This window comes from Salvelinus namaycush, chromosome 7 (genome assembly GCF_016432855.1).
Source record: "Salvelinus namaycush isolate Seneca chromosome 7, SaNama_1.0, whole genome shotgun sequence".
Taxonomy (NCBI): domain Eukaryota; kingdom Metazoa; phylum Chordata; class Actinopteri; order Salmoniformes; family Salmonidae; genus Salvelinus; species Salvelinus namaycush.
In genome coordinates, this window is record NC_052313.1 from 59,886,470 (window position 1) to 59,912,541 (window position 26,072).

General features: G+C 49.0%; 1 protein-coding gene across 2 annotated transcripts; it reads right to left on the minus strand.

Annotated features, from left to right (window-relative positions):
- Positions 1 to 1,308: 1,308 nt before the first annotated feature.
- On the minus strand, positions 1,309 to 25,397 carry gas6 (growth arrest-specific 6). Of its 2 annotated transcripts, none has more exons than XM_038998489.1 (15): positions 24,816 to 25,397; positions 24,415 to 24,575; positions 21,245 to 21,269; positions 21,028 to 21,090; positions 15,702 to 15,824; positions 12,009 to 12,128; positions 11,759 to 11,881; positions 8,887 to 9,005; positions 8,166 to 8,284; positions 7,785 to 7,974; positions 7,301 to 7,465; positions 6,795 to 6,963; positions 6,555 to 6,697; positions 3,965 to 4,172; positions 1,309 to 3,082 (listed from the first exon to the last, which is right to left on the minus strand). In XM_038998489.1, the coding sequence occupies exons 1-15, from the start codon at positions 24,883 to 24,885 to the stop codon at positions 2,931 to 2,933; spliced, it is 1,950 nt and encodes a 649-aa protein (XP_038854417.1). In that variant the 5' UTR covers positions 24,886 to 25,397; the 3' UTR covers positions 1,309 to 2,930. The 2 variants fall into 2 exon arrangements, with proteins under 2 accessions (XP_038854417.1, XP_038854418.1); XM_038998490.1 differs by having other exon boundaries at positions 6,555 to 6,694; positions 24,816 to 25,395.
- Positions 25,398 to 26,072: the final 675 nt, after the last annotated feature.

Here is a 26,072-nt window from a genome sequence, read left to right on the forward strand (position 1 = left end):
GAGAAGGAAGGGCTTGGGTCATTGAGAAGGAAGGGCTTGGGTCATTGAGAAGGAAGGGCTTGGGTCATTGAGAAGGAAGGGCTTGGGTCATTGAGAAGGAAGGGCTTGGGTCAGTGAGAAGGAAGGGCTTGGGTCAGTGAGAAGGAAGGGCTTGGTTCAGTGAGAAGGAAGGGCTTGGGTCAGTGAGAAGGAAGGGCTTGGGTCAGTGAGAAGGAAGGGCTTGGGTCAGAGAGTAGGAAGGGCTTGGGTCAGTGAGAAGGAAGGGCTTGGGTCAGTGAGAAGGAAGGGCTTGGGTCAGAGAGTAGGAAGGGCTTGGGTCAGTGAGAAGGAAGGGCTTGGGTCAGTGAGAAGGAAGGGCTTGGGTCAGTGAGTAGGAAGGGCTTGGGTCAGTGAGAAGGAAGGGCTTGGGTCAGAGAGTAGGAAGGGCTTGGGTCAGTGAGAAGGAAGGGCTTGGGTCAGAGAGTAGGAAGGGCTTGGGTCAGTGAGAAGGAAGGGCTTGGGTCATTGAGAAGGAAGGGCTTGGGTCATTGAGAAGGAAGGGCTTGGGTCAGTGAGAAGGAAGGGCTTGGTTCAGTGAGAAGGAAGGGCTTGGGTCAGTGAGAAGGAAGGGCTTGGGTCAGTGAGAAGGAAGGGCTTGGGTCAGAGAGTAGGAAGGGCTTGGGTCAGTGAGAAGGAAGGGCTTGGGTCAGTGAGAAGGAAGGGCTTGGGTCAGAGAGTAGGAAGGGCTTGGGTCAGTGAGAAGGAAGGGCTTGGGTCAGTGAGAAGGAAGGGCTTGGGTCAGTGAGAAGGAAGGGCTTGGTTCAGTGAGAAGGAAGGGCTTGGTTCAGTGAGAAGGAAGGGCTTGGTTCAGTGAGAAGGAAGGGCTTGGTTCAGTGAGAAGGAAGGGCTTGGTTCAGTGAGAAGGAAGGGCTTGGTTCAGTGAGAAGGAAGGGCTTGGGTCAGTGAGAAGGGCTTGGGTCAGAGAGTAGGAAGGGCTTGGTTCAGAGATGAACTGGAACATAAATTGAGAGGAGAACCAAATGTTTGAAATGTGAACCAACTTCTCTCACTGTGGTGGGATCCCGGTATTAAAATGTTTTACATGATAAAAATACTGACTGAACCATGAAATTTGTTATTACGCTTCTGGTTCCACCTAGTGGTCATGTGATGTAGTTGCAGTGTTCAGCTCTGATGACCAGGGCCCTGTTCAAAACTAGTGCACTACATAGGGTCACATTTGGGACATTATCATGGTCAAACTGGGCTAAGACATAATGAGCAGCACAATGAAAAAAATATACTAAAAATAAATCTCTCCACAACCAGTTTTAAAACTCCATGCCATCATCTTTATTAAGTTTTCAAACAGACTGAATTGATGTGATCAGGGATGTAAAGACTAAAAAGACAGGTGAACAAATCACCAGCCCAACAAACCTATAGTATAATAACACAGAAGAGAAAACCTCCATCAACCGCTCCATTGTGAAATTCATCAGAAACTCTAGATCCCAGAGGAGGAAATACCGCAGCCCTTTCTGGCCTAATGAAATAATGAAAGATTATGTTCTTCTGACATTCTTTAGAGAAGTGAAACCGTTTTGGATGATTATCTTGATGCGTTGAGGTCGTTTTTTTTCTTTCTTTCGTATTTTTTCTAAAAAGCATTTAGTCACATTATTTACACATACAGTATATTACAGCGCTTACACTCCTATTCTCTCAGTAGCTCAGTGTGGTGAAGCAGTGCTCTTGATGCCCTCCCCCTGTGTGTCTGATTGGTTACTGCATGTTAATTAGCCTCATCTGATTGGCTTAAAGTGTGTTCCTGGCGTGTGCTGATTGGTGATACTGAGGGAAGGAGGGAGGGGCATGTGAAAGGGGGACATTATGGAGTGTTTCATTGGCTGAGGGTGGGTGGATGTAACTGTAGAGGACTAGAAGCATGGTTTGGGAGGGTAAGGAAGGTTTTTTTAATGGGGTCATATTAAGAGAAGGCCTAGCCCTATGTTGTAATCTGTAGGCAGTGTGCAGAGCTAAATTGCAGGTAAACTAAGTTTGCATTAAGTTGGAAAGCACCGAACAGATGTTTTTATTAAACTCAGTCCATTTTTACCTGCGATGGTGTGCAAGTTTTACAACAACAAAGCCTTGTGCTACTGAATACACACGGGACTGGGTCAGTTTACCAAACCTCTTCTGGAGTACTGCCAGCTATTCCACTTATGGATCCAGTTTGATCACCGTTAGCTCTGACGAAGGCCGTGAGCCCGATACATAAGCTTATTACACTAAAAGATACTGGCAAGAGCAGTGTGAGATATTGGATTTTTCTTTTCAAGATATCACTGAATTCTCCTACGCACCTGCAACCTCAGATGTGAGAGTGCTGCTCCTACATTCAATCACGCTGAGAGTAGAATGACTGAGTGAATGTCCAGGAGAAGGGTTGGTCGGGAAAAGGGTTGGTCGGGAAAAGGGTTGGTCGGGAAAAGGGTTGGTCGGGAAAAGGGTTGGTCGGGAAAAGGGTTGGTCGGGAAAAGGGTTGGTCGGGAGAAGGGTTGGTCGGGAGAAGGGTTGGTCGGGAGAAGGGTTGGTCGGGAGAAGGGTTGGTCGGGAGAAGGGTTGGCCACTCGGCCAGCTCCTGGGTACATCCCAAATGGCACCCTATTCCCTAAATAGTGCACTAGTTTTGACCAGAACCCATAGGGGTCATATAGGGAATAGAGTGCTATTTGGGACTCATTCCTTGCTTAGGTTAAGGCCCTGTGGGTTATGGTGGACAGGGGTGAAGTTTCCCCTTGCTACAGATCTAGGATCAGCTTCCACTCCCCCTAATCCTAACCTTAACCATTTGTGGGGGGAAATGTCAAACTGACCCAAGATCAGTGTCTAGGGGCAACTTCCCCCGACTCCAGTGAGGACGGGGCTGAAGGGGACTGCAGCGGTCACAAGGCCCCCCCCAGCAGAGGGCAGGAGTGGGAGCGGATGTCGTTGTGTTTGTGGAAGGCCTCGTCCAGGTCCAGACCCAGGCCGTTGATCGTCACCTCCATGCAGCCGCGGTAGAAAGACGACACCAGGGTCGACACCAGGGGCACGTCTGGTACAGGGGTTAGAGGTCACAGGTCAGGGGTCAGAACTGAAATGAATGACACCAGTTGAAGTGGTTAATGGTAATGGCGAAACTGTGTGTGTGTGTCAGCGAGGCTCTTTGTTTGTAACTGGGTGTTTGTCTAGAGTACAGTAGTAATGAGTGTGTATTGTTGCATGTCTCTCTCTGCCTATTCCCGTCTACCTCACCGGGGAGCCCTCCTATACCCGTCTACCTCACCGGGGAGCCCTCCTATACCCGTCTACCTCACCGGGGAGCCCTCCTATACCCGTCTACCTCACCGGGGAGCCCTCCTATACCCGTCTACCTCACCGGGGAGCCCTCCTATTCCCGTCTACCTCACCGGGGAGCCCTCCTATACCCGTCTACCTCACCGGGGAGCCCTCCTATACCCGTCTACCTCACCGGGGAGCCCTCCTATACCCGTCTAACTTACCGGGGAGCCCTCCTATTCCCGTCTAACTCACCGTGGAGCCCTCCTATTCCCGTCTACCTCACCGGGGAGCCCTCCTATACCCGTCTACCTCACCGGGGAGCCCTCCTATACCCGTCTACCTCACCGGGGAGCCCTCCTATACCCGTCTAACTCACCGGGGAGCCCTCCTATACCCGTCTACCTCACCGGGGAGCCCTCCTATACCCGTCTAACTCACCGGGGAGCCCTCCTATACCCGTCTACCTCACCGGGGAGCCCTCCTATTCCCGTCTACCTCACCGGGGAGCCCTCCTATTCCCGTCTACCTCACCGGGGAGCCCTCCTATACCCGTCTACCTCACCGGGGAGCCCTCCTATACCCGTCTACCTCACCGGGGAGCCCTCCTATACCCGTCTAACTTACCGGGGAGCCCTCCTATTCCCGTCTAACTCACCGGGGAGCCCTCCTATAAAGGTGGTTGAAGGCAGACTGAGGTCAACCGTCTCCTGTCCAGGTGTGGTGTGACTCTGTCCAGGCTGACCGTCCACCTCTAGTATGGTCAGGTTCCCACTGACCGTCACATTGACCTCATGAACCTCTGCATCACACAGGAAGGCCGGGGCGCTGGCCACGATCACATCACCCACAGCGACCAGGACATACTGGGGTGGTTGAGAGAAAGAGACAGTCAGACAGACATCACACTCGAGACAAACAAAACATGAATTAATACGGAGTCAGACAGCAAGTCAGACAGCCATGTATGCAGGGCAGAATTAGACCAATATCCTTTAATAATAAAAACTAAAAGAAAGAGCAGTTCAGTTTTGGAAACATACAGTGGCACATATCACTACCAAGCCCTGCAATGCCAAGAGCTGAGCAAAGAAGAGAGTCCCCTCATCCAGCTGGTCCTGAGTTCACAAACCTGTTCTACTAACACACTGAAGCCTCAGTCCCCTCATCCAGCTGGTCCTGAGTTCACAAACCTGTTCTACTAACACACTGAAGCCTCAGTCCCCTCATCCAGCTGGTCCTGAGTTCACAAACCTGTTCTACTAACACACTGAAGCCTCAGTCCCCTCATCCAGCTGGTCCTGAGTTCACAAACCTGTTCTACTAACACACTGAAGCCTTAGTCCCCTCATCCAGCTGGTCCTGAGTTCACAAACCTGTTCTACTAACACACTGAAGCCTCAGTCCCCTCATCCAGCTGGTCCTGAGTTGACTAACCTGTTCTACTAACACACTGAAGCCTCAGTCCCCTCATCCAGCTGGTCCTGAGTTCACAAACCTGTTCTACTAAACACACTGAAGCCTCAGTCCCCTCATCCAGCTGGTCCTGAGTTCACAAACCTGTTCTACTAAACACACTGAAGCCTCAGTCCCCTCATCCAGCTGGTCCTGAGTTCACAAACCTGTTCTACTAACACACTGAAGCCTCAGTCCCCTCATCCAGCTGGTCCTGAGTTCACAAACCTGTTCTACTAACACACTGAAGCCTCAGTCCCCTCATCCAGCTGGTCCTGAGTTCACAAACCTGTTCTACTAACACACTGAAGCCTCAGTCCCCTCATCCAGCTGGTCCTGAGTTCACAAACCTGTTCTACTAACACACTGAAGCCTCAGTCCCCTCATCCAGCTGGTCCTGAGTTCACAAACCTGTTCTACTAACACACTGAAGCCTCAGTCCCCTCATCCAGCTGGTCCCGAGTTCACAAACCTGTTCTACTAACACACTGAAGCCTCAGTCCCCTCATCCAGCTGGTCCTGAGTTCACAAACCTGTTCTACTAACACACTGAAGCCTCAGTCCCCTCATCCAGCTGGTCCTGAGTTCACAAACCTGTTCTACTAACACACTGGAGTGGAGCCTCAGTCCCCTCATCCAGCTGGTCCTGAGTTGACTAACCTGTTCTACTAACACACTGAAGCCTCAGTCCCCTCATCCAGCTGGTCCTGAGTTCACTAACCTGTTCTACTAACATACTGAAGCCTCAGTCCCCTCAGCCAGCTGGTCCTGAGTTTACTAACCTGTTCTACTAACACACTGAAGCCTCAGTCCCCTCATCCAGCTGGTCCTGAGTTGACTAACCTGTTCTACTAACACACTGAAGCCTCAGTCCCCTCATCCAGCTGGTCCTGAGTTCACTAACCTGTTCTACTAACACACTGAAGCCTCAGTCCCCTCATCCAGCTGGTCCTGAGTTGACTAACCTGTTCTACTAACACACTGAAGCCTCAGTCCCCTCATCCAGCTGGTCCTGAGTTCACAAACCTGTTCTACTAACACACTGAAGCCTCAGGACCAGAACATCCAATCAATCAGAATAAACCAAATTACAACACAGTCAAAACAAAACTACATTGCTTATTGGGAAACACAAGCACAAACACAAAGCAAAATGCAGTGCTATCTGGCCCTAAATCGACAGTACACAGTGGCTAACTATTTGACCATGGTTACTGATCAAAACCTTAGAAAAACCTTGACAAAAGTACAGGCTCAGTGAGCACAGCCTTGCCATTGAGAAGGGTAGACACGAAAACCTGGCTCCCTGTAGGGGAAAGGCTGTGCAACCACTGCACAACAGCAGAACCTGAGACGGAGCTGCATTTTCTGACAAAATTTAAAAAATATAAAACAATTAGAGAGTGTCATTTCCCCAAATATGAAACCCTTATTCAAGGTTTCAAAGACCTCTCTGCTGAGGATAGGCTACCCGTCCTGTTGAGGGAGGATGCAGAGAGCTGTGGGTTGGCAGCGCACTACGTTGCTGCCTGCCATAAGATGAGGGACCGTGTCTGACTGACCAACCAACCTGCACATGTCCTCTACTGTTATCGTTCAATGGTTATTTTGACCCTTAATTGTTGTTACTGTTGTCCCTGACAATATTGATTATTATTATTATTATTATTTTAATGATGTTAATATTGTAAATCTCCAAAGTAAGCTTTGGCAATATCTACATTGTTACATCATGCCAATAAAGCAAATTGAGTCAGACAGACCGACAACGTCGGGCCAAAGTAACATCTCACCTCCCGCCACTCCTGGTTGTCTCTGTGGTAGTCAGAGAGAGAGATGGAGAGAGGGACGCTGTCCTGATAAACCAGTGCCAATAGAACCCCAACAGTGGAGGCTGGTCTCAGAGTCAGCTGGATACTCAGAGACTGGGACTCTGCTGGGGGAGAGAGATGTGGTTATACACACACAGGTAAATGTGTAAACCATACATACAAATCAGAAGATGCATAGAGACACACACACAACAGACCCACCGTATGTGATGTTGAACAGAGCGAAGCCTGTCCCAGGGTAATAGGTTCCGGGGTTTTCTGTACTGAAACACTGCATGTTGTCATTAGACTTGATGGTCTCCTGAATGGACGTATCCTCTCCTGTTAACCAGCGCCACTCGCGCATACAGCCATCAAACCTCGGGTTCACCTGGAGAACACACACACACACACACACACACACACACACACACACACACACACACACACACACATTAGGCAGAGAACCCAATACACACACACATTAGGCAGAGAACCCAACCCACACACACACACACACATTAGGCAGAGAACCCAACCCAACACACACACACACACACACATTAGGCAGAGAACCCAACACACACACACACATTAGGCAGAGAACCCAACCCAACACACACACACATTAGGCAGAGAACCCAACACACACACATTAGGCAGAGAACACAACACACACATCTCCCCATAACAGAGATTCTAGAGAGAACATACCCCACCCCCCTAACCTGGTTGATGAGACTGTCCTCTTTGAAAGGGACGCCCCCTACAGTCAGGTTGAGTTCATGCAAGCCTTTCTTCAGGGTGAACAGATCTCCATTCACAGCTATCTTCATCACCGCCTCCCTGTCAATCTTTATCACCAGACTCCGCCCCTGCTCCTCCACTGAGATCTACAGACCAATCAGAAAAGACAGGAGCTCAAATTGTTAAAAAAACATTTGACACATTCTTATCCTAGTGTCTCAGTCCCAAATGATATCCTATTATATCCCAAATGATATCCTATTTCCTTTACAGTGCACACATTCTGACCAGGTCACCAGTAACACCTCCTCCAAAAAGTAGTGCGCTACATAGGGAATAGGGGGCCATTTGGGATGCACCCCTGAGCCAACGACCCCTCTGGAGAGGAGATGCCACTTTAGACTATTGAGACCCAACCCATAAGTTACACCCCCCCCCCTTGTAAACCCCAGAATAACCTCTGACCTTTCTCCACTGTCCGTCGTTGACGACGGGCCCGCTGCTGGTGACCCGGCTGACCGCCCCGTACCTCAGCTGCAGCTCCAGCTTCCCATGATGCATTGCCAGAACAATCCAGGAACTGTTCAGGTGACCACCAGCGAAGAAGATGACCCCCTCCGGGTCAAAGGTACGGAGGTCAAACTCAGCTGAGAAGCTAGAGGAGGGAGAGAGAGATAAAGACAGGATGTAATATAATTCTACAATGGTACAAGACTATGGTTGGAACTACGAACCCTTAAAATGCTTTTGCCTTGCTGGCATCTTTCCAGGTCTTTCTTGGAAAAGAGGTTGAAACCTCAGGAGACTGGTAAGGTTAAAAGGTTAGAGGTCAAAGGTAAGGCCTACCCAGTCTGGACTCTCCTGCGGAAGCGTAGCCTGACCACTGGAACACCGCTGAACATCCGGCCCAGGTAGAGAGAACGGGAGTTCCTCTTCATGGTGAGAGACACACATGTAGTGATCTCCTGGTGGGGGAGAGAGAGGGGGAGGAGAGAGGGGGAGGAGAGAGAGGTGGGGGAAAGAGAGTCTAGTGATGCAGCCGTAAATTCACTCTGGCCATCTACTCCGATTTCAGAGCGCAGAATAACTGAGGAATTTAAGAAACGCGCTACACCGTTGAATATAACCAGTGTCAGTAAATGTCGGCAAAAAAACATCATTAAATTGTTGCCAGCAGCACAGTTACAGTCACCAACGCTCTGGATAACATGAGAACAGCCTGACCAGCTCTGCTACGCTGAGTAAAATGGTCAGAGTGAGGTGTTCTCCCATTTGTGTCTGGAAGTAGCTAGTAGACTGAAAATCCACAGGACGGTAGATCTCCAGGAAGAGGGTTGGGCAGCCCTGGTCTAGAGTACAGTGCTGCTTGTCGATAATGAACCTTTGATTGAATCGCGGACTAATAAATGGGGGGGTGTTTTCTACAGGTCTTGATAATGTTTCCTACAGGTCTTGATAATGTTTTCTACAGGTCTTGATAATGTTTCCTACAGGTCTTGATAATGTTTCCTACAGGTCTTGATAATGTTTCCTACAGGTCTTGATAATGTGAGTGGGGACTTTTTACCTGACAGCTCCTGAGGTCGCGGCTCAACTTCTTGCCCTGCCGACCGTCACAGAAACACCGGAAACTACCGGGTGTGTTCACACACTCCTCACACACTCCCTGCTCACACTCGTCCACATCTGACAGAGAGAGAGAGAGAGAGAGAGAAAGACGGAGGGGGGGGGAGGGGAGAGAGAGATACAGAGAGAGAAAAAAGAGAGAGAGAGGGGGAGAGAGAGAGAGAGAAGGGTGTCCATTGGTCCATCTTTGGAACTACAACCCCCAGACAAGGCTGGGGGAGAAAACCGCTGAAGTGAAAAACAACGTCTCTAAAATGTTATCAGCATCAACAGATGGAGGAACAACTCCTGACTTAGATCTCGCCTGATGTCAACTGAACCATGTCCCAAATGGCACCCTATTCCCCTACAGCCGGGGTCTAAAGTAGTGCACTACATAGGGAGTGGGGAACCATTTGGGATGAAGCCAGAACGTCTATCCCCGTCTGTCTGAATGACCTTAGAAGGCCATGAGGTTTATTATGATACGGATGGATAACTGTTAGTTCTTCTAAAGAGTGACTGACCGCCTCCCACCTTCCCTCCCCCGCTCTCTTCCCTCCCTCTCTTCCCTCCCCCGCTTTCCCTCCCTCTCAGTAAGTAGAATGCAAGACAGGAACAAACTTGTTTGACCAATAAAAGACTAGGATTACATTTCCCAATGACATTTTAAAAGGACCATTGAGCGTTTGGCAGGAGAGGATGTCGTGCAGATGGAGATCGGCCTTCTAAAAAAAATAAACGGAATGTTTTGACTATAAATAAAAAGATGACGTGCTAACAGCTTACTTTGGCAGTCGAGGCAGTCGTCTGTCTCAGAGTGTGTGTGAGAGAGATTGTGTATGTCAGTGGAGGCTGGTAGGAGGAGCTATTGGAGGACAGGCTCATTGTAAATGACTGGAATGGTCCAAAAACATGAAACGTATGGAAACCACGTTGGACTCCGTTCCATTACAATGAGCCGGTCCTTCTATAGCGCCTCCCACCAGCCTCCACTGGCATATGTATGTGTGTATGACAGTGTGCGTGTGTTGGTAATTATGTATGACAGCTGGCTGCACCACTAGACCAGCTAGCTGGCTCTACAACACAGCTGGCTGCACCACAAGACTAGCTGGCTCCAGTCCAGCTGAGACCAACACATTATCAATCAGAGGGAGATTTAGGATTAGCTTGTGTGTAGCCTTATTTGTGGGTATTCACTGTAGGGTTGCAAAATTCCTGTAACTTAAAAAAAAAAGAAGATCTTCCAGAAATCCCAGTTGAAAGATTCCCTGAATCAGGAGGGAATAAGCAGGAAATCCGGGGGGGAAAGTAACCAGAATTGTGCAACCCTAGTTCATTGTGTGTGACATATACACACACACACTGCATTCGGAATGTCTTCAGACGCCTTGACTTTAAGAAAACTTAAAATATATATTTTTTAACTTTTCCAACTCAGTACTGTGTAGAGGCAGTGATTACAGCCTCAAGTCTACTTGGGTATGAAGCTACAAGCTTGGCACACCTGTATTTGGGGGGTTTCTCCCATTCTTCTCTGCAGATCCTCTCAAGCTGTCAGGTTGGATGAGGAGCGTTGCAGCACAGCTATTTTCAGGTCTCCAGAGATGTTTGATCGGGTCCAAGTCCGGGCTCTGGCTGGGCCGCTCAAGGACATTCAGAGAGTCGTTGTCCTGTTGGAAGGTGAACCTTCGCCCCAGTCTGAGGTCCTGATCGCGCTGGAGCAGGTTTTCATCAAGGATCTCTCTGTACTTTGTTCCGTTCATCTTTCCCTCGATCCTGACTAGTCTCCCAGTCCCTGCCGCTGAAAAACATCCCCACAGCATGCTGCTGCCAGCATGCTTCACCGTAGGGATGGTGCCAGGTTTCCTCCAGACATGACCCTTGGCATTCAGGCCAAAGAGTTCAATCTTGGTATCATCATACCAGAGAATCCAAGCGACCTGTCATGTGCCTTTTACTGAGGACTGGCTTCCGTCTGGCCATAAAGGACTGATTGGTGTGCTGCAAAGATGGTTGTCCTTCCGGAAGGTTCTCCCATCTCCACAGAGGAACTCTGGAGCTCTGTCAGAGTGACCATTGGGTTCTTGTTCACCTCCATGACCAAGGCCCTTCTCCCCCGATTGCTCAGTTTGGCCAGGCAGCCAGCTCTAGGAAGAGTCTTGGTGATTCCATACTTCTTCCATTTAAGAATGATTGAGGCCACTGTGTTCTTGGGGACCTTCAATGCTGCAGAAATGTTTTGGTTAACTTCCCCAGATCTGTGCCTCGACACAATGCTGTCTCGGAGCGCCACGTACAAGTCCTTCGACATCATGGCTTGGTTTTTGCTCTGACATGCACTGTCAACTGTGGGACATTATATAGACAGGTGTGTGACTTTCCAAATCATGTCCAATCAATTGAATTTACCACAGGTGGATTCCAATCAAGTTGTAGAAACATCTCAAGGATGATGAATGGAAACAGGATGCACCTGAGCTCAATTTCCAGTCTCATAGCAAAGGGTCTGTATACTTATGTAAATAAGGTATTTCTGTTTTTTATTTTCAATACATTTGCAAACATTTCTAAAAACCTGTTTTTGCTTTGTCATTATGGGGTATTGTGATGTCATTATGGGGTATTGTGTGTAGATTGATGACATACGGTTTATTTTTAATCCATTTTAGAATAAGGCTGTAACGTAACAAAATGTGGAAAAAGTCAAGGGGTCTGAATACTTTTTGAATGCACTGTATATAATGTATTCTATACATTATAGTATGTATATGTATTACTTGTATATAATGTGTCAGTACTGAGTAATGTGTTTTTGGTGTACTGCTCACCTAGGCAGGTCTTGGTGTTGTTGTCGTAAACGTATCCCGTCTCACACAGACAGTCATAGGCTCCATCCTGGTTCACACACCTCGCTGTCCCACACATACCTGGATCCTGGCACTCATCCATGTCTGAAACACACACACACACACACAGTGAGGACAGTTCAATACTTCCTTCTGGTAAGGTGTGTGTGTGTGTGTGTGTGTGTGTGTGTGTGTGTGTGTGTGTGTGTGTGTGTGTGTGTGTGTGTCTTACCGTTACACATCTGGCGTCCGACCAGCATATAACCACGGCGACAGGAGCAATGGTAGCTACCCATAGTGTTGTTACACTCGTGGTCACATCCTCCATTCCTCTTGTTGCACTCGTTGACATCTGCCAATCACAGGAGAGACACAGAGGACATGTGACAATATGAACCAATCACTTTATCCATCAACTACATTGAACATAGCTGTGTCGCATGACACTTTAATGTGAGTTCTGATCAAAACGTTTGTACACGTCAATCCACGTTTATACACACGATGAAAGACGATGTCTTAACTAAATAAATCACACACACGTCTCTTTTTGGCGGTTTATATTTAGAAAAACGCCACTTATTTGGGACCCGTTAGTCCTGAGTGACTGCTCTGATGAGCTGAATGGTTTCTGTGTACTTGTGGTTGGCCAGTGGAAAAGCCAGTCAGACACGTTGTGTTTTCCCCCGCCGACCAACAGCTAGGTGGCAGGATGAGTCACCACAGAAAAGTGAGCCATGGAGTCTGCATTCCAAATGGCTCCCTATTCCCATGGTGTTCTGGTCAAAAGTAGTGCACTATAATCAGGAATAGGGGTCATTTGGGAAACAGACAGCAGCAGTGCAGGAGGCATTCACACTGAGACAGGTCACCAGCCCCCTCCCCCTCTGTAGAGACAGGTCACCAGCCCCCTCCCCCTCTGTAGAGACAGGTCACCAGCCCCCTCCCCCTCTGTAGAGACAGGTCACCAGCCCCCTCCCCCTCTGTAGAGACAGGTCACCAGCCCCCTCCCCCTCTGTAGAGACAGGTCACCAGCCCCCTCCCCCTCTGTAGAGACAGGTCACCAGCCCCCTCCGTAGAGACAGGTCACCAGCCCCCTCCCCCTCTGTAGAGACAGGTCACCAGCCCCCTCTGTAGAGACAGGTCACCAGCCCCCTCTGTAGAGACAGGTCACCAGCCCCCTCTGTAGAGACAGGTCACCAGCCCCCTCTGTAGAGACAGGTCACCAGCCCCCTCTGTAGAGACAGGTCACCAGCCCCCTCTGTAGAGACAGGTCACCAGCCCCCTCCGTAGAGACAGGTCACCAGCCCCCTCCGTAGAGACAGGTCACCAGCCCCCTCCGTAGAGACAGGTCACCAGCCCCCTCCGTAGAGACAGGTCACCAGCCCCCTCCGTAGAGACAGGTCACCAGCCCCCTCCGTAGAGACAGGTCACCAGCCCCCTCCGTAGAGACAGGTCACCAGCCCCCTCCGTAGAGACAGGTCACCAGCCCCCTCCGTAGAGACAGGTCACCAGCCCCCTCCGTAGAGACAGGTCACCAGCCCCCTCCGTAGAGACAGGTCACCAGCCCCCTCCGTAGAGACAGGTCACCAGCCCCCTCCGTAGAGACAGGTCACCAGCCCCCTCCGTAGAGACAGGTCACCAGCCCCCTCCGTAGAGACAGGTCACCAGCCCCCTCTGTAGAGACAGGTCACCAGCCCCCTCCCCCTCCGTAGAGACAGGTCACCAGCCCCCTCCCCCTCTGTAGAGACAGGTCATCAGCCCCCTCCCCCTCCGTAGAGACAGGTCACCAGCCCCCTCCCCCTCCGTAGAGACAGATCACCAGCCCCCTCCCCCTCCGTAGAGACAGGAGCCCCCTCCCCCTCTGTAGAGACAGGTCACCAGCCCCCTCCCTAGAGACAGGTCACCAGCCCCCTCCCTAGAGACAGGTCACCAGCCCCCTCCCTAGAGACAGGTCACCAGCCCCCTCCCTAGAGACAGGTCACCAGCCCCCTCCCTAGAGACAGGTCACCAGCCCCCTCCCTAGAGACAGGTCACCAGCCCCCTCCCTAGAGACAGGTCACCAGCCCCCTCCCTAGAGACAGGTCACCAGCCCCCTCCCTAGAGACAGGTCACCAGCCCCCTCCCTAGAGACAGGTCACCAGCCCCCTCCCTAGAGACAGGTCACCAGCCCCCTCCCTAGAGACAGGTCACCAGCCCCCTCCGTAGAGACAGGTCACCAGCCCCCTCTGTAGAGACAGGTCACCAGCCCCCTCCGTAGAGACAGGTCACCATCCCCCTCTGTAGAGACAGGTCACCAGCCCCCTCCCCCTCCGTAGAGACAGGTCACCAGCCCCCTCCCCCTCCGTAGAGACAGGTCATCAGCCCCCTCCCCCTCCGTAGAGACAGGTCACCAGCCCCCTCCCCCTCCGTAGAGACAGGAGCCCCCTCCCCCTCCGTAGAGACAGGTCATCAGCCCCCTCCCCCTCCGTAGAGACAGATCACCAGCCCCCTCCCCCTCCGTAGAGACAGGAGCCCCCTCCCCCTCTGTAGAGACAGGTCACCAGCCCCCTCCCTAGAGACAGGTCACCAGCCCCCTCCCTAGAGACAGGTCACCAGCCCCCTCCCTAGAGACAGGTCACCAGCCCCCTCCCTAGAGACAGGTCACCAGCCCCCTCCCTAGAGACAGGTCACCAGCCCCCTCCCTAGAGACAGGTCACCAGCCCCCTCCCTAGAGACAGGTCACCAGCCCCCTCCCTAGAGACAGGTCACCAGCCCCCTCCCTAGAGACAGGTCACCAGCCCCCTCCCTAGAGACAGGTCACCAGCCCCCTCCCTAGAGACAGGTCACCAGCCCCCTCCCTAGAGACAGGTCACCAGCCCCCTCCCTAGAGACAGGTCACCAGCCCCCTCCCTAGAGACAGGTCACCAGCCCCCTCCCTAGAGACAGGTCACCAGCCCCCTCCCTAGAGACAGGTCACCAGCCCCCTCCCTAGAGACAGGTCACCAGCCCCCTCCCTAGAGACAGGTCACCAGCCCCCTCCCTAGAGACAGGTCACCAGCCCCCTCCCTAGAGACAGGTCACCAGCCCCCTCCCTAGAGACAGGTCACCAGCCCCCTCCCTAGAGACAGGTCACCAGCCCCCTCCCTAGAGACAGGTCACCAGCCCCCTCCCTAGAGACAGGTCACCAGCCCCCTCCCTAGAGACAGGTCACCAGCCCCCTCCCTAGAGACAGGTCACCAGCCCCCTCCCTAGAGACAGGTCACCAGCCCCCTCCCCCTCCATAGAGACAGGTCACCAGCCCCCTCCCCCTCTGTAGAGAGAGGTCACCAGCCCAGCGCTGACCTTCTCTTCGCAGGGTCATGTGACTTCTCAGCCTGCTCTACATGTGACCGGTTCACTTCCTGCACATCCAGTCCATATTGACCTGACCGACATATAAAGGGAGGGAGAGACAGAGAGAGGGCAGAGACATATAGACAACTCACACAGAGCCCAACCACAACCCAGTGGCATTCCAGGGACGGCGTGTGTGTGTCTGTGTGGATGGAGATCGCTTAGTGGCTTAGTCACTGTCTATCCAAGTCAAGGTCAGACAGGACACACCCTGTACCGATCATTGTCACATGCTGGAGACAGTGTGACACTGCAGAAAATCCTCTCTGTCCCCCACCTCTGTCACTTTGTACGTGTGACAAGTTGGCCTAACAAACAATACACAGTAGCCCTAGGACTTCTCCCTGACCATGTGGCCAGGCTCTATGTACCCAATACACTGGCCGTATTCCTCAGCATCACATCCGGGATGTATTGTGGGTAAATTGTGACTGACTGATCTCCAACTAGTAATGAGTAGTTATTTATGATGCCAGGTGATTTGTCGATCAGCCAGTGGGCTGCAACGTGGAACAAGTCCACAGTGTTTCTAAAGATCAGGTCACAGTACCTTTCTCACAACGGACTCCTGTCCAGCCAGTGAAGCAGTGGCAGAGGAAGTCACCCTTTTTGTCCTCACAGCGCACCGTACCTCGAGGATTACAGGGAGACGGAGAGCACTGGTCTGGAATATCTGAGAGAGGGGGAAGGGAAAGGGAGAGAGAGGGGAAAGAGAGAGGGAGGGGGGGGGGGGGGGGAGAGAGAGAGAGAGAGAGGAGAGAAAGAAAGAGAGCATTAGAGGTCATCCTGTCAGAGAAATAACATCCTACAGTACAGCAAGTCATAGATGTGAAGGTACATAGCTCTATGTTACTATATAATGTAAAGTGTTTTAGGCAGGTACATAGCTCTATGTTACTATATAATGTGAAGTGTTTTAGGCAGGTACACAGCTCTATGTTACTATATAATGTGAAGTGTTTTAGCCAGGTACATAGCTCTATGTTACTATATAATGTGAAGTGTTTTAGCCAGGCTGGTCCAGGCAGGTACATAGCTCTATGTTACTATATAATGTGAAGTGTTTTAGGCAGGTACACAGCTCTATGTTACTATATAATGTGAAGTGTTTTAGGCAGGTACACAGCTCTATGTTACTATATAATGTGAAGTGTTTTAGCCAGGTACACAGCTCTATGTTACTATATAATGTGAAGTGTTTTAGGCAGGTACATAGCTCTATGTTACTATATAATGTGAAGTGTTTTAGCCAGGTACATAGCTCTATGTTACTATATAATGTGAAGTGTTTTAGCCAGGTACATAGCTCTATGTTACTATATAATGTGAAGTGTTTTAGGCAGGTACACAGCTCTATGTTACTATATAATGTAAAGTGCTTTAGCCAGGCTGGTCCAGGCAGGTACATAGCTCTATGTTACTATATAATGTGAAGTGTTTTAGCCAGGTACACAGCTCTATGTTACTATATAATGTAAAGTGTTTTAGCCAGGCTGGTCCAGGCAGGTACATAGCTCTATGTTACTATATAATGTGAAGTGTTTTAGCCAGGTACATAGCTCTATGTTACTATATAATGTGAAGTGTTTTAGGCAGGTACATAGCTCTATGTTACTATATAATGTGAAGTGTTTTAGCCAGGTACATAGCTCTATGTTACTATATAATGTAAAGTGTTTTAGGCAGGTACATAGCTCTATGTTACTATATAATGTGAAGTGTTTTAGCCAGGTACACAGCTCTATGTTACTATATAATGTGAAGTGTTTTAGCCAGGTACATAGCTCTATGTTACTATATAATGTGAAGTGTTTTAGCCAGGCTGGTCCAGGCAGGTACATAGCTCTATGTTACTATATAATGTGAAGTGTTTTAGGCAGGTACATAGCTCTATGTTACTATATAATGTGAAGTGTTTTAGGCAGGTACACAGCTCTATGTTACTATATAATGTGAAGTGTTTTAGCCAGGTACATAGCTCTATGTTACTATATAATGTGAAGTGTTTTAGGCAGGTACATAGCTCTATGTTACTATATAATGTGAAGTGTTTTAGCCAGGTACATAGCTCTATGTTACTATATAATGTGAAGTGTTTTAGCCAGGTACATAGCTCTATGTTACTATATAATGTGAAGTGTTTTAGGCAGGTACACAGCTCTATGTTACTATATAATGTGAAGTGTTTTAGCCAGGCTGGTCCAGGCAGGTACATAGCTCTATGTTACTATATAATGTGAAGTGTTTTAGCCAGGTACACAGCTCTATGTTACTATATAATGTAAAGTGTTTTAGCCAGGCTGGTCCAGGCAGGTACATAGCTCTATGTTACTATATAATGTGAAGTGTTTTAGCCAGGTACACAGCTCTATGTTACTATATAATGTGAAGTGTTTTAGGCAGGTACATAGCTCTATGTTACTATATAATGTGAAGTGTTTTAGGCAGGTACATAGCTCTATGTTACTATATAATGTGAAGTGTTTTAGCCAGGTACATAGCACTATGTTACTATATAATGTGAAGTGTTTTAGCCAGGCTGGTCCAGGCAGGTACATAGCTCTATGTTACTATATAATGTAAAGTGTTTTAGGCAGGTACACAGCTCTATGTTACTATATAATGTGAAGTGTTTTAGGCAGGTACATAGCTCTATGTTACTACAGTTGAAGCTGTAAGTTTACATACGAGTTTTAATGACTCCAACCTAAGTGTTTTTCAACCACTCTACACATTTCTTGTTAACAAACTATAGTTTTGGCAAGTCGGTTAGGACATCTACTTTGTGCATGACACAAGTCATTTTTCCAACAATTGTTTACAGACAGATTATTTCACTTATAATTCACTGTATCACAATTCCAATGGGTCAAAAGTTTACATACACTAAGTTGACTGTGCCTTTAAACAGCTTGGAAAATTCCAGAAAATGATTCTGATAGACTAATTGACATAATTTGAGTCAATTGGAGGTGTACCTGTGGATGTATTTCAAGGCCTACCTACAAACTCAGTGCCTCTTTGCTTGACATCATGGGAAAATCAAAAGAAATCAGCCAAGACCTCAGAAAAAAATAGTTGACCTCCACAAGTCTGGTTCATCCTTGGGAGCAATTTCCAAACACCTGAAGGTACCACGTTCATCTTTACAAACAATAGTATGCAAGTATAAACACCATGGGACCACGCAGCCATCATACCGCTCAGGAAGGAGATCCGTTCTGTCTCCTAGAGATGAACGTACTTTGGTGCGAAAAGTGCAAATCAATCCCAGAACAGCAGCAAAGGACCTTGTAAAGATGCTGGAGGAAACAGGTACAAAAGTATCTATATTCACAATCAAACGAGTCTTATATCAATATAACCTGAAAGGCCGCTCAGCAAGGAAAAAGCCACTGCTCCAAAACCGCCATAAAAAAGCCAGACTACGGTTTGCAACTGCACTTGGGGACAAAGATCGTACTTTTTGGAGAAATGTCCTCTGGTCTGATGAAACAAAAATAGAACTGTTTGGCCATAATGACCATTGTTATGTTTGAAGGAAAAAGGGTGAGGCTTGCAACCCGAAGAACACCATCCCAACCGTGAAGCACGGTGGTGGCAGCGTCATGTTGTGGGGTGCTTTGCTGCAGGAGGGACTGGCGCACTTCACAAAATAAATGGCATCATGAGGATGGAAAATTAAGTCGATATATTGAAGCAACATCTCAAGACATCAGTCAGGAAGTTAAAGCGTGGTCGCAAATGGATCTTCCAAATGGACAATGACCCCAAACATACTTCCAAAGTTGTGGGAAAATGGCTTAAGGACAACAAAATCAAGGTATTGGAGTGGCCATCACTAAGCCCTGACCTCAATCCCATAGAACATTTGTGGGCAGAACTGAAAAAGCATATGCGAGCAAGGAGGTCTACAAACCTGACTCAGTTACACCAGCTCTGTCAGGAGGAATGGGCCAAAATTCACCCAACTTATTGTGGGAAGCTTGTGGAAGGCTATACAAAACATTTGACCCAAGTTAAACAATTTAAAGGCAATGCTACCAAATACTAATTGAGTGTATGTAAACTTCTGAACTACTGGGAATGTGATGAAAGAAATAAAAGCTGAAATAAATCACTACTATTATTCTGACATTTCACATTCCTAAAAGCAGTGCACTATATAGGGAAAAGGGTGCCATTTGTGACAGACAAAAATGCCTGCTGTGATGCCATTGAAAAAAAGAGAAAGTTATTTTCCCCTCCCAGGATCTCTGAGGACAGCATAAATAGCCCTACTGCTTGTCTCTCCCCCCCCCCCGTCCCTCGCTCTCCCCTCCCTCGCTCTCCCCTCCCTCTCGCTCTCCCCTCCCTCTCGCTCTCCCCTCCCTCTCCCCTCCCGTCTCTCGCTCTCCCCTCCCGTCTCTCCTCCCCCAGTCTCTCGCTCTCCTCCCCCAGTCTCTCGCTCTCCTCCCCCAGTCTCTCGCTCTCCTCCCCCAGTCTCTCGCTCTCCTCCCCCAGTCTCTCGCTCTCCTCCCCAGTCTCTCGCTCTCCTCCCCCAGTCTCTCGCTCTCCTCCCCCAGTCTCTCGCTCTCCTCCCCCAGTCTCTCGCTCTCCTCCCCCGTCTCTCGCTCTCCTCCCCCGTCTCTCGCTCTCCTCCCCCGTCTCTCGCTCTCCTCCCCCGTCTCTCGCTCTCCTCCCCCGTCTCTCGCTCTCCTCCCCCGTCTCTCGCTCTCCTCCCCCGTCTCTCGCTCTCCTCCATCCTGGAGTGTTATATATAAACTAGTAGTTCCTGCAGTTCTTTCTCCTTCCATTATTGCTGACGGTGTGCTGACGAGGGGGACGACAATCTCTCTGTCCTGGACACACGGCTGAGTCATAGCACCTCCCTGGCTGACTGACTATAGTTCCAACAACCAATCAGCAGACAGTGAGTGCCTGCCCATCCTCCGGGTCTCAGCAGCCCTGATGCAGCAGAATACTCTATCCATTCTCTCTCCTCCTCTTTCACCCCCCCCCCCCCCACCGGCATCACAGCCTGCTCACGTCACTGATCTCAGATCTGCAGTCACGGAGTGCGTGAGGCTGAAAGGAGGTGTGTCACGCACACTTGGTTACTACTGCAGAGTTCCACACGCATCTCTCCCTCCGTCTCAAAGTCACAGCAGCAGTTTAGCCGCGTCATGCTCGCTGACGCCCAGTAGACACTGACCCATAGACATGAAGAGACATTCCTCTCATCTTCTCCACCTTAAATCAGAGAACTTTCTCTCAGTGTTCTGCAGTAGTGAGGTGGTGCAGTGCAGCCTGCCCTGCCCAACAGAAGGAACTATGTGCTCACTGCTCCTCATAGGCACCATTTATAAACCACACAGAGAGGGAATGAGAGAGGAGAAAGAGAGGGTGAATGAGAGAGGAGAGGAGAGAGAGAGAGAGTGAGAGAGAGTGAGAGAGAAGAGAGAATAGAGAGAATAGAGAGAGGAGAGAGAGAGGGTGAAAGAGAGGAGAGGAGAGAGAGAGAGGAGAGGGTGAAAGAGAGAGGAGAGGAGAGAGAGAGAGGAGAGGGTGAAAGAGAGAGGAGAGAGAGAGAGGAGAGGGTGAAAGAGAGAGGAGAGGAGAGAGAGAGAGAGGGTGAATGAGAGAGGAGAGGAGAGAGAGAGAGAGGGTGAATGAGAGAGGAGAGGAGAGAGAGAGAGGGTGAATGAGAGAGGAGAGAAGAGAGAGAGAGGGAATGAGAGAGGAGAGAGAGAGAGGGTAAATGAGTATGATAGAAAGAGGTGTAAAATAAAAGTGGTGTAGAGAGAGAGAGAAGCTACATGCTCATATCTACTGTATGTGAGTCAGTTTGTCTGTCTGCAGCCCTAGTCAGGAGGACAGACAGACGAGGAACTCACTGTGAACACAGGTGATCAGGTCTTGTTTCTTCTTGTCCGTGTCTCCGAACTTCTCCATGCACGCTAATCAGAGAGGGAGACAGAGAGACAGGGCAGAGAGAGAGAGAGACAGGGCAGAGAAGATAGTTAAACACCATACAACAGATGCTAATATCCTAATCAAGTAATAACAATCTCACCCAACGCTGAAGAGGTTGGGAACAGGAACCAAACTTACCTAAGTACTTTGGAAAGAAGTAGTCCTGAAGGAGAGAACAGAAGGAGAGAGGACAGAAGGAGAGAGGCTGTTAGTGATGTTTGATAACAGTCTATTCTTAATACTATGAGGTCAAACATGACAGATTGAGACTAAATGTATGTCTGATGATAGATATGCATCATGTCATCTCATGTTAACGGGGTGTGGCACCACACAGACTAGTAGCCCCTCCAGGGCTTCCTGGGAACGTTCTACATGTGTCAACATTCTACAACTCTCTCTCCTGCAGAATAGCCCGAGTGCCAGCCTGTTTGTGCTATTATGATAAACTCCTTGTCACTCGTTAGCATGCGTTTGGTTTCACTATGACAGCAATGGAGTTAGCTAGAGCACAAACAGTTCTGGGACCGAGCTGCCTGCCTGCCTGCCTGCCTGCCTGCCTGCCTGCCTGCCTGCCTGCCTGCCTGCCTGCCTACAGTAGAGTACATGGAGGTAACTGTGGAAACTTAAAATTAGAACAAGACTTGATGGGACAATGACATGGTTCTCCAGAGAGTTCTGCTGCACTGAAAGAGAAAGATGAAGAACAGTAAATGGAAGGTGATTTAGATAAGAGACTCCTGACAGTGTGCAGTTCTACTGAGATACTTATAAAACGTCATTATCCTTCTACAGTGTGATAGAGGGGAACAGGCAGAAACTTTCCAACTGCTGCAGAGAGAGAGACTAAGGCTGCAATTGAAGACTCTTCGTTGCTAGGGAGACTAGGTTAGGGGTATGGTAACCAGGAACACTCCCTCTGCAGAGCCAGGGAACTGCAGCGTTGTGAGAGAACTGCAGAGTCAGAGATAGGCACGTTTAAAATGAATAATGGATCTGTGAATGAGGCTGCAGTCCTGTCACGATACAACCCCCCGATCTCACCACCACTAGTACCACACACATCCTCCTCTCTGATCCCATTACACCCCCCGATCTCACCACCACTAATACCACACACATCCTCCTCTCTGATCCCATTACACCCCCCGATCTCACCACCACTAGTACCACATACATCCTCCTCTCTGATCCCATTACACCCCCCGATCTCACCACCACTAATACCACATACATCCTCCTCTCTGATCCCATTACACCCCCCGATCTCACCACCACTAGTACCACACACATCCTCCTCTCTGATCCCATTACACCCCCCGATCTCACCACCACTAGTACCACACACACCCTCCTCTCTGATCCCATTACACCCCCCGATCTCACCACCACTAGTACCACACACATCCTCCTCTGATCCCATTACACCCCCCTATCTCACCACCACTAGTACCACACACACATCCTCCTCTGATCCCATTACACCCCCCGATCTCACCACCACTAGTACCACACACATCCTCCTCTGATCTCATTACACCCCCCGATCTCACCACCACTAGTACCACACACACCCTCCTCTCTGATCCCATTACACACCCCTATCTCACCACTAGTACCACGTACATCCTCCTCTGATCCCATTACAAACCCCCTGATCTCACCACCACTAGTACCACACACACCCTCCTCTCTGATCCCATTACAACCCCCCCGATCTCACCACCACTAGTACCACACACACCCTCCTCTCTGATCCCATTACACCCCCTGATCTCACCACCACTAGTACCACACACACCCTCATCTCTGATCCCATTACAAACCCCCCGATCTCACCACCACACACACCCTCCTCTCTGACCCCATTACAAACCCCCCGATCTCACCACCACACACACCCTCCTCTCTGATCCCATTACAACCCCGATCTCACCACCACTAGTACCACACACACCCTCCTCTCTGATCCCATTACAACCCCGATCTCACCACCACTAGTACCACACACACCCTCCTCTCTGATCCCATTACAACCCCGATCTCACCACCACTAGTACCACACACACCCTCCTCTCTGATCCCATTACACCCCCCGATCTCACCACCACTAGTACCACACACACCCTCCTCTCTGATCCCATTACAACCCCGATCTCACCACCACACACACCCTCCTCTCTGATCCCATTACAAACCCCCCGATCTCACCACCACACACACCCTCCTCTCTGATCCCATTACAACCCCCCCGATCTCACCACCACTAGTACCACACACACCCTCCTCTCTGATCCCATTACACCCCCTGATCTCACCACCACTAGTACCACACACACCTCTCTGAGCCCATTACAAACCCTCTCACCCTGATGCACCTCTCTCCACTCTCACTTTCACCCCAGCTCTTTCCTCACAAAAACATGTTTTTCTTATAACAATCACAATATATATGGACAACATTTACAGATCAGCATTAAGCCTGTTTAATATGCCAATCTACACAATGTCTACTTCCCAAATGACACTGACCAAGGAAGAATTATACTGGATGTCTCTATGGGTCCTGGTCAAAAGTAGTGCACTGTATAGGGAGTAGGGAGGCATTTGGGATGTAGAATTATTAATAGCATGGATGCTGGAGGCTGCTCAACACAGTCATGAAGCTAGCTGGCAGAACCTAGACCTAACGTATATAACCCTGAGGGGATAGGAGCCCTGTGTGACAGACACACGTCAGATTAAAACCTGTGTGTGAGCGCATTGTTGCTCTGCCTGGAATTCATTAAAACACATTCCCCCTAGTCACCTTCCATCCGCTTACTGTAAGCAGCCTCCCCGAGGACCAATCAAAAACACAGCAGTACAGCGCTCATTAGCATAATCACTCCCATGTATGATCCCATCACACAGAAGCAGGATCATTTACATAATCACAAACCTTACAGTAGTATGCAAATGTACATAATCTGGCATGTTTCCCAAAGCCCAATGTGCTAGTTGAACACAAAGGGAACACTACTGTGCAATGAATTGATCGGACTGGTGAGTGTCTGCCAGTAATTAGTCATATCTATCTTGAATGGACTGGTAAGTGTTTGTCAGTAATTAGTCATACCCATATTTTGGAGCTTGAACACTATACACAGAATCGTTATGTTATAAACAAGCTGGCTATAGGATCAGTCATTAGACAAATCCAATGTGCGTAGCTAGTCCGTGTCTATATGCAATGGAAAGAAGTGCAATGAGTTCCATTTGATTTGACACGATCAAGTGTGTAGTGAATAAGTGTGTAGTGTACTCACTGTTTCAGGGTCGTTCTCGAATACTTCTCTCGCCTCCTCTTTGCTACACTTCTCTTCCACACATTCTCGCTCCAGGTGCCCTTGTTTCGTCTCCTCGAAAACGTGATTCGCTCTCCTGTGTCTCCTCAAGAACTGGTTAGCTTCTTCCGAGGACAAGGAAACTGAAAATAACCACAAGCACAGAACAGAACAGAATTTCCCATCTTACTACATTTTAGTTGCTAAAATGATCCAGCCCCTAACTTACTGACAAAAAGTCATGGGCGTGAGGTTTCAAAGCATCAGCTAAACAGAAAAAAAATTACATTATTCAACAACAATTAACTAGCTGGCAAGCTAAACAACAACGTTATCCCCACGCAGTGCCAACAATAGCTTAGTGGGCTTTGTTGTTTACTTACGGCTGTCGGACCACCGGACAAGGAGCAGGCTCAGGAAGGTTCCTGAAGCAAGGAACTCCGTCAACTGCATGTTTGCGGTTCTGCGTCAGGCTGGAAAGTTGATCCTTTCCTCTCTCTGTTCAATGTCGCTTTTAGCTAGCAACCAGGTAGCAGTCGTGTATAAAACACACTGCAAGTTCAAACATTCCCTTCACGAGCAGGCGAGAATGCCGTTACACTTAACTCAGCGTTTTCCTTCTTCAATCGTATCCTTGCTAACTACTTAGTCCGCATACCACAACCAAGGCTACCCACAGCCCCTGCAGTACAGACAGTCCAACCTTCACTCTTATCTAGCTAGCGAGCCACCTACTTCGCCCCCATCTCGTTTGGTTCTCCCAGCTACTACTAACGTAGCAGGCGTAAAATAAACCCAGCTAGTAGCCCGAACTGTGGACAAAGGACACAACCTACACATCCGAAGGGGAGTAGCTTTTTGAAAAGTTACGTCGAATGCACGCAGGCGGGAGTTAGCAATGAAGAGTCGCTTTTGCTCTGCCATTCGGCAGTGCTATGGGAGCGCTTTCTCTCTCTACGTGTGACTGCAGTCTTTCTGCCCCTGCCCATTTACCTGCAGTGACTTTGCGTAGCCTTGGGTTGGAATAGTACAGGAGACTATTCCAACCAAGCCTATAGCCAGACATCGTAGAGGGAAGGAGGAGTGCTGAGGCTGTTGCTGCACCTCATGTTAAATCAACACAACATTTTTAAGTATTTCACAATAGTGCAATGGGCCTTTATTACTCCTGTATGAGCGGACCAAAATAACCATCAGCAACACAGGGAGAAAACAATAATCTCAGCTAAATTAAACAATTGAACCTAATCTACCTCTGTGACATTAGTTGAAAACTAAATCTCGACCCAGATTCCCCCCCTCCTTTCTCCCCAGCAGTTTATTTTAAGCCTTAACGTTCCTGTCATTTTCTCATCAATCCCAAGAATTTCTCTTTATTTTTTTTGGACTCACTTTCTGTTATGATTTCTCAGAAATCATGTCTCTCTCTCTATCTGTGGCTCACATTTGCGCAACAAATACCCCCTTCCAAGAACTCTGTTACTCTGTTTTTCTAATCACTTATTTTTCTGACTCACATTCTGTTACGATTTCTCAGAAATCATGTTTCTCTCTCTCTCTTTCTCGCAATTGCAAATAGTACGAATGAGAAGGGAAAATAAATAAACATAAGTATAGGTTGCAGCTCTCTGTCTCTCTCT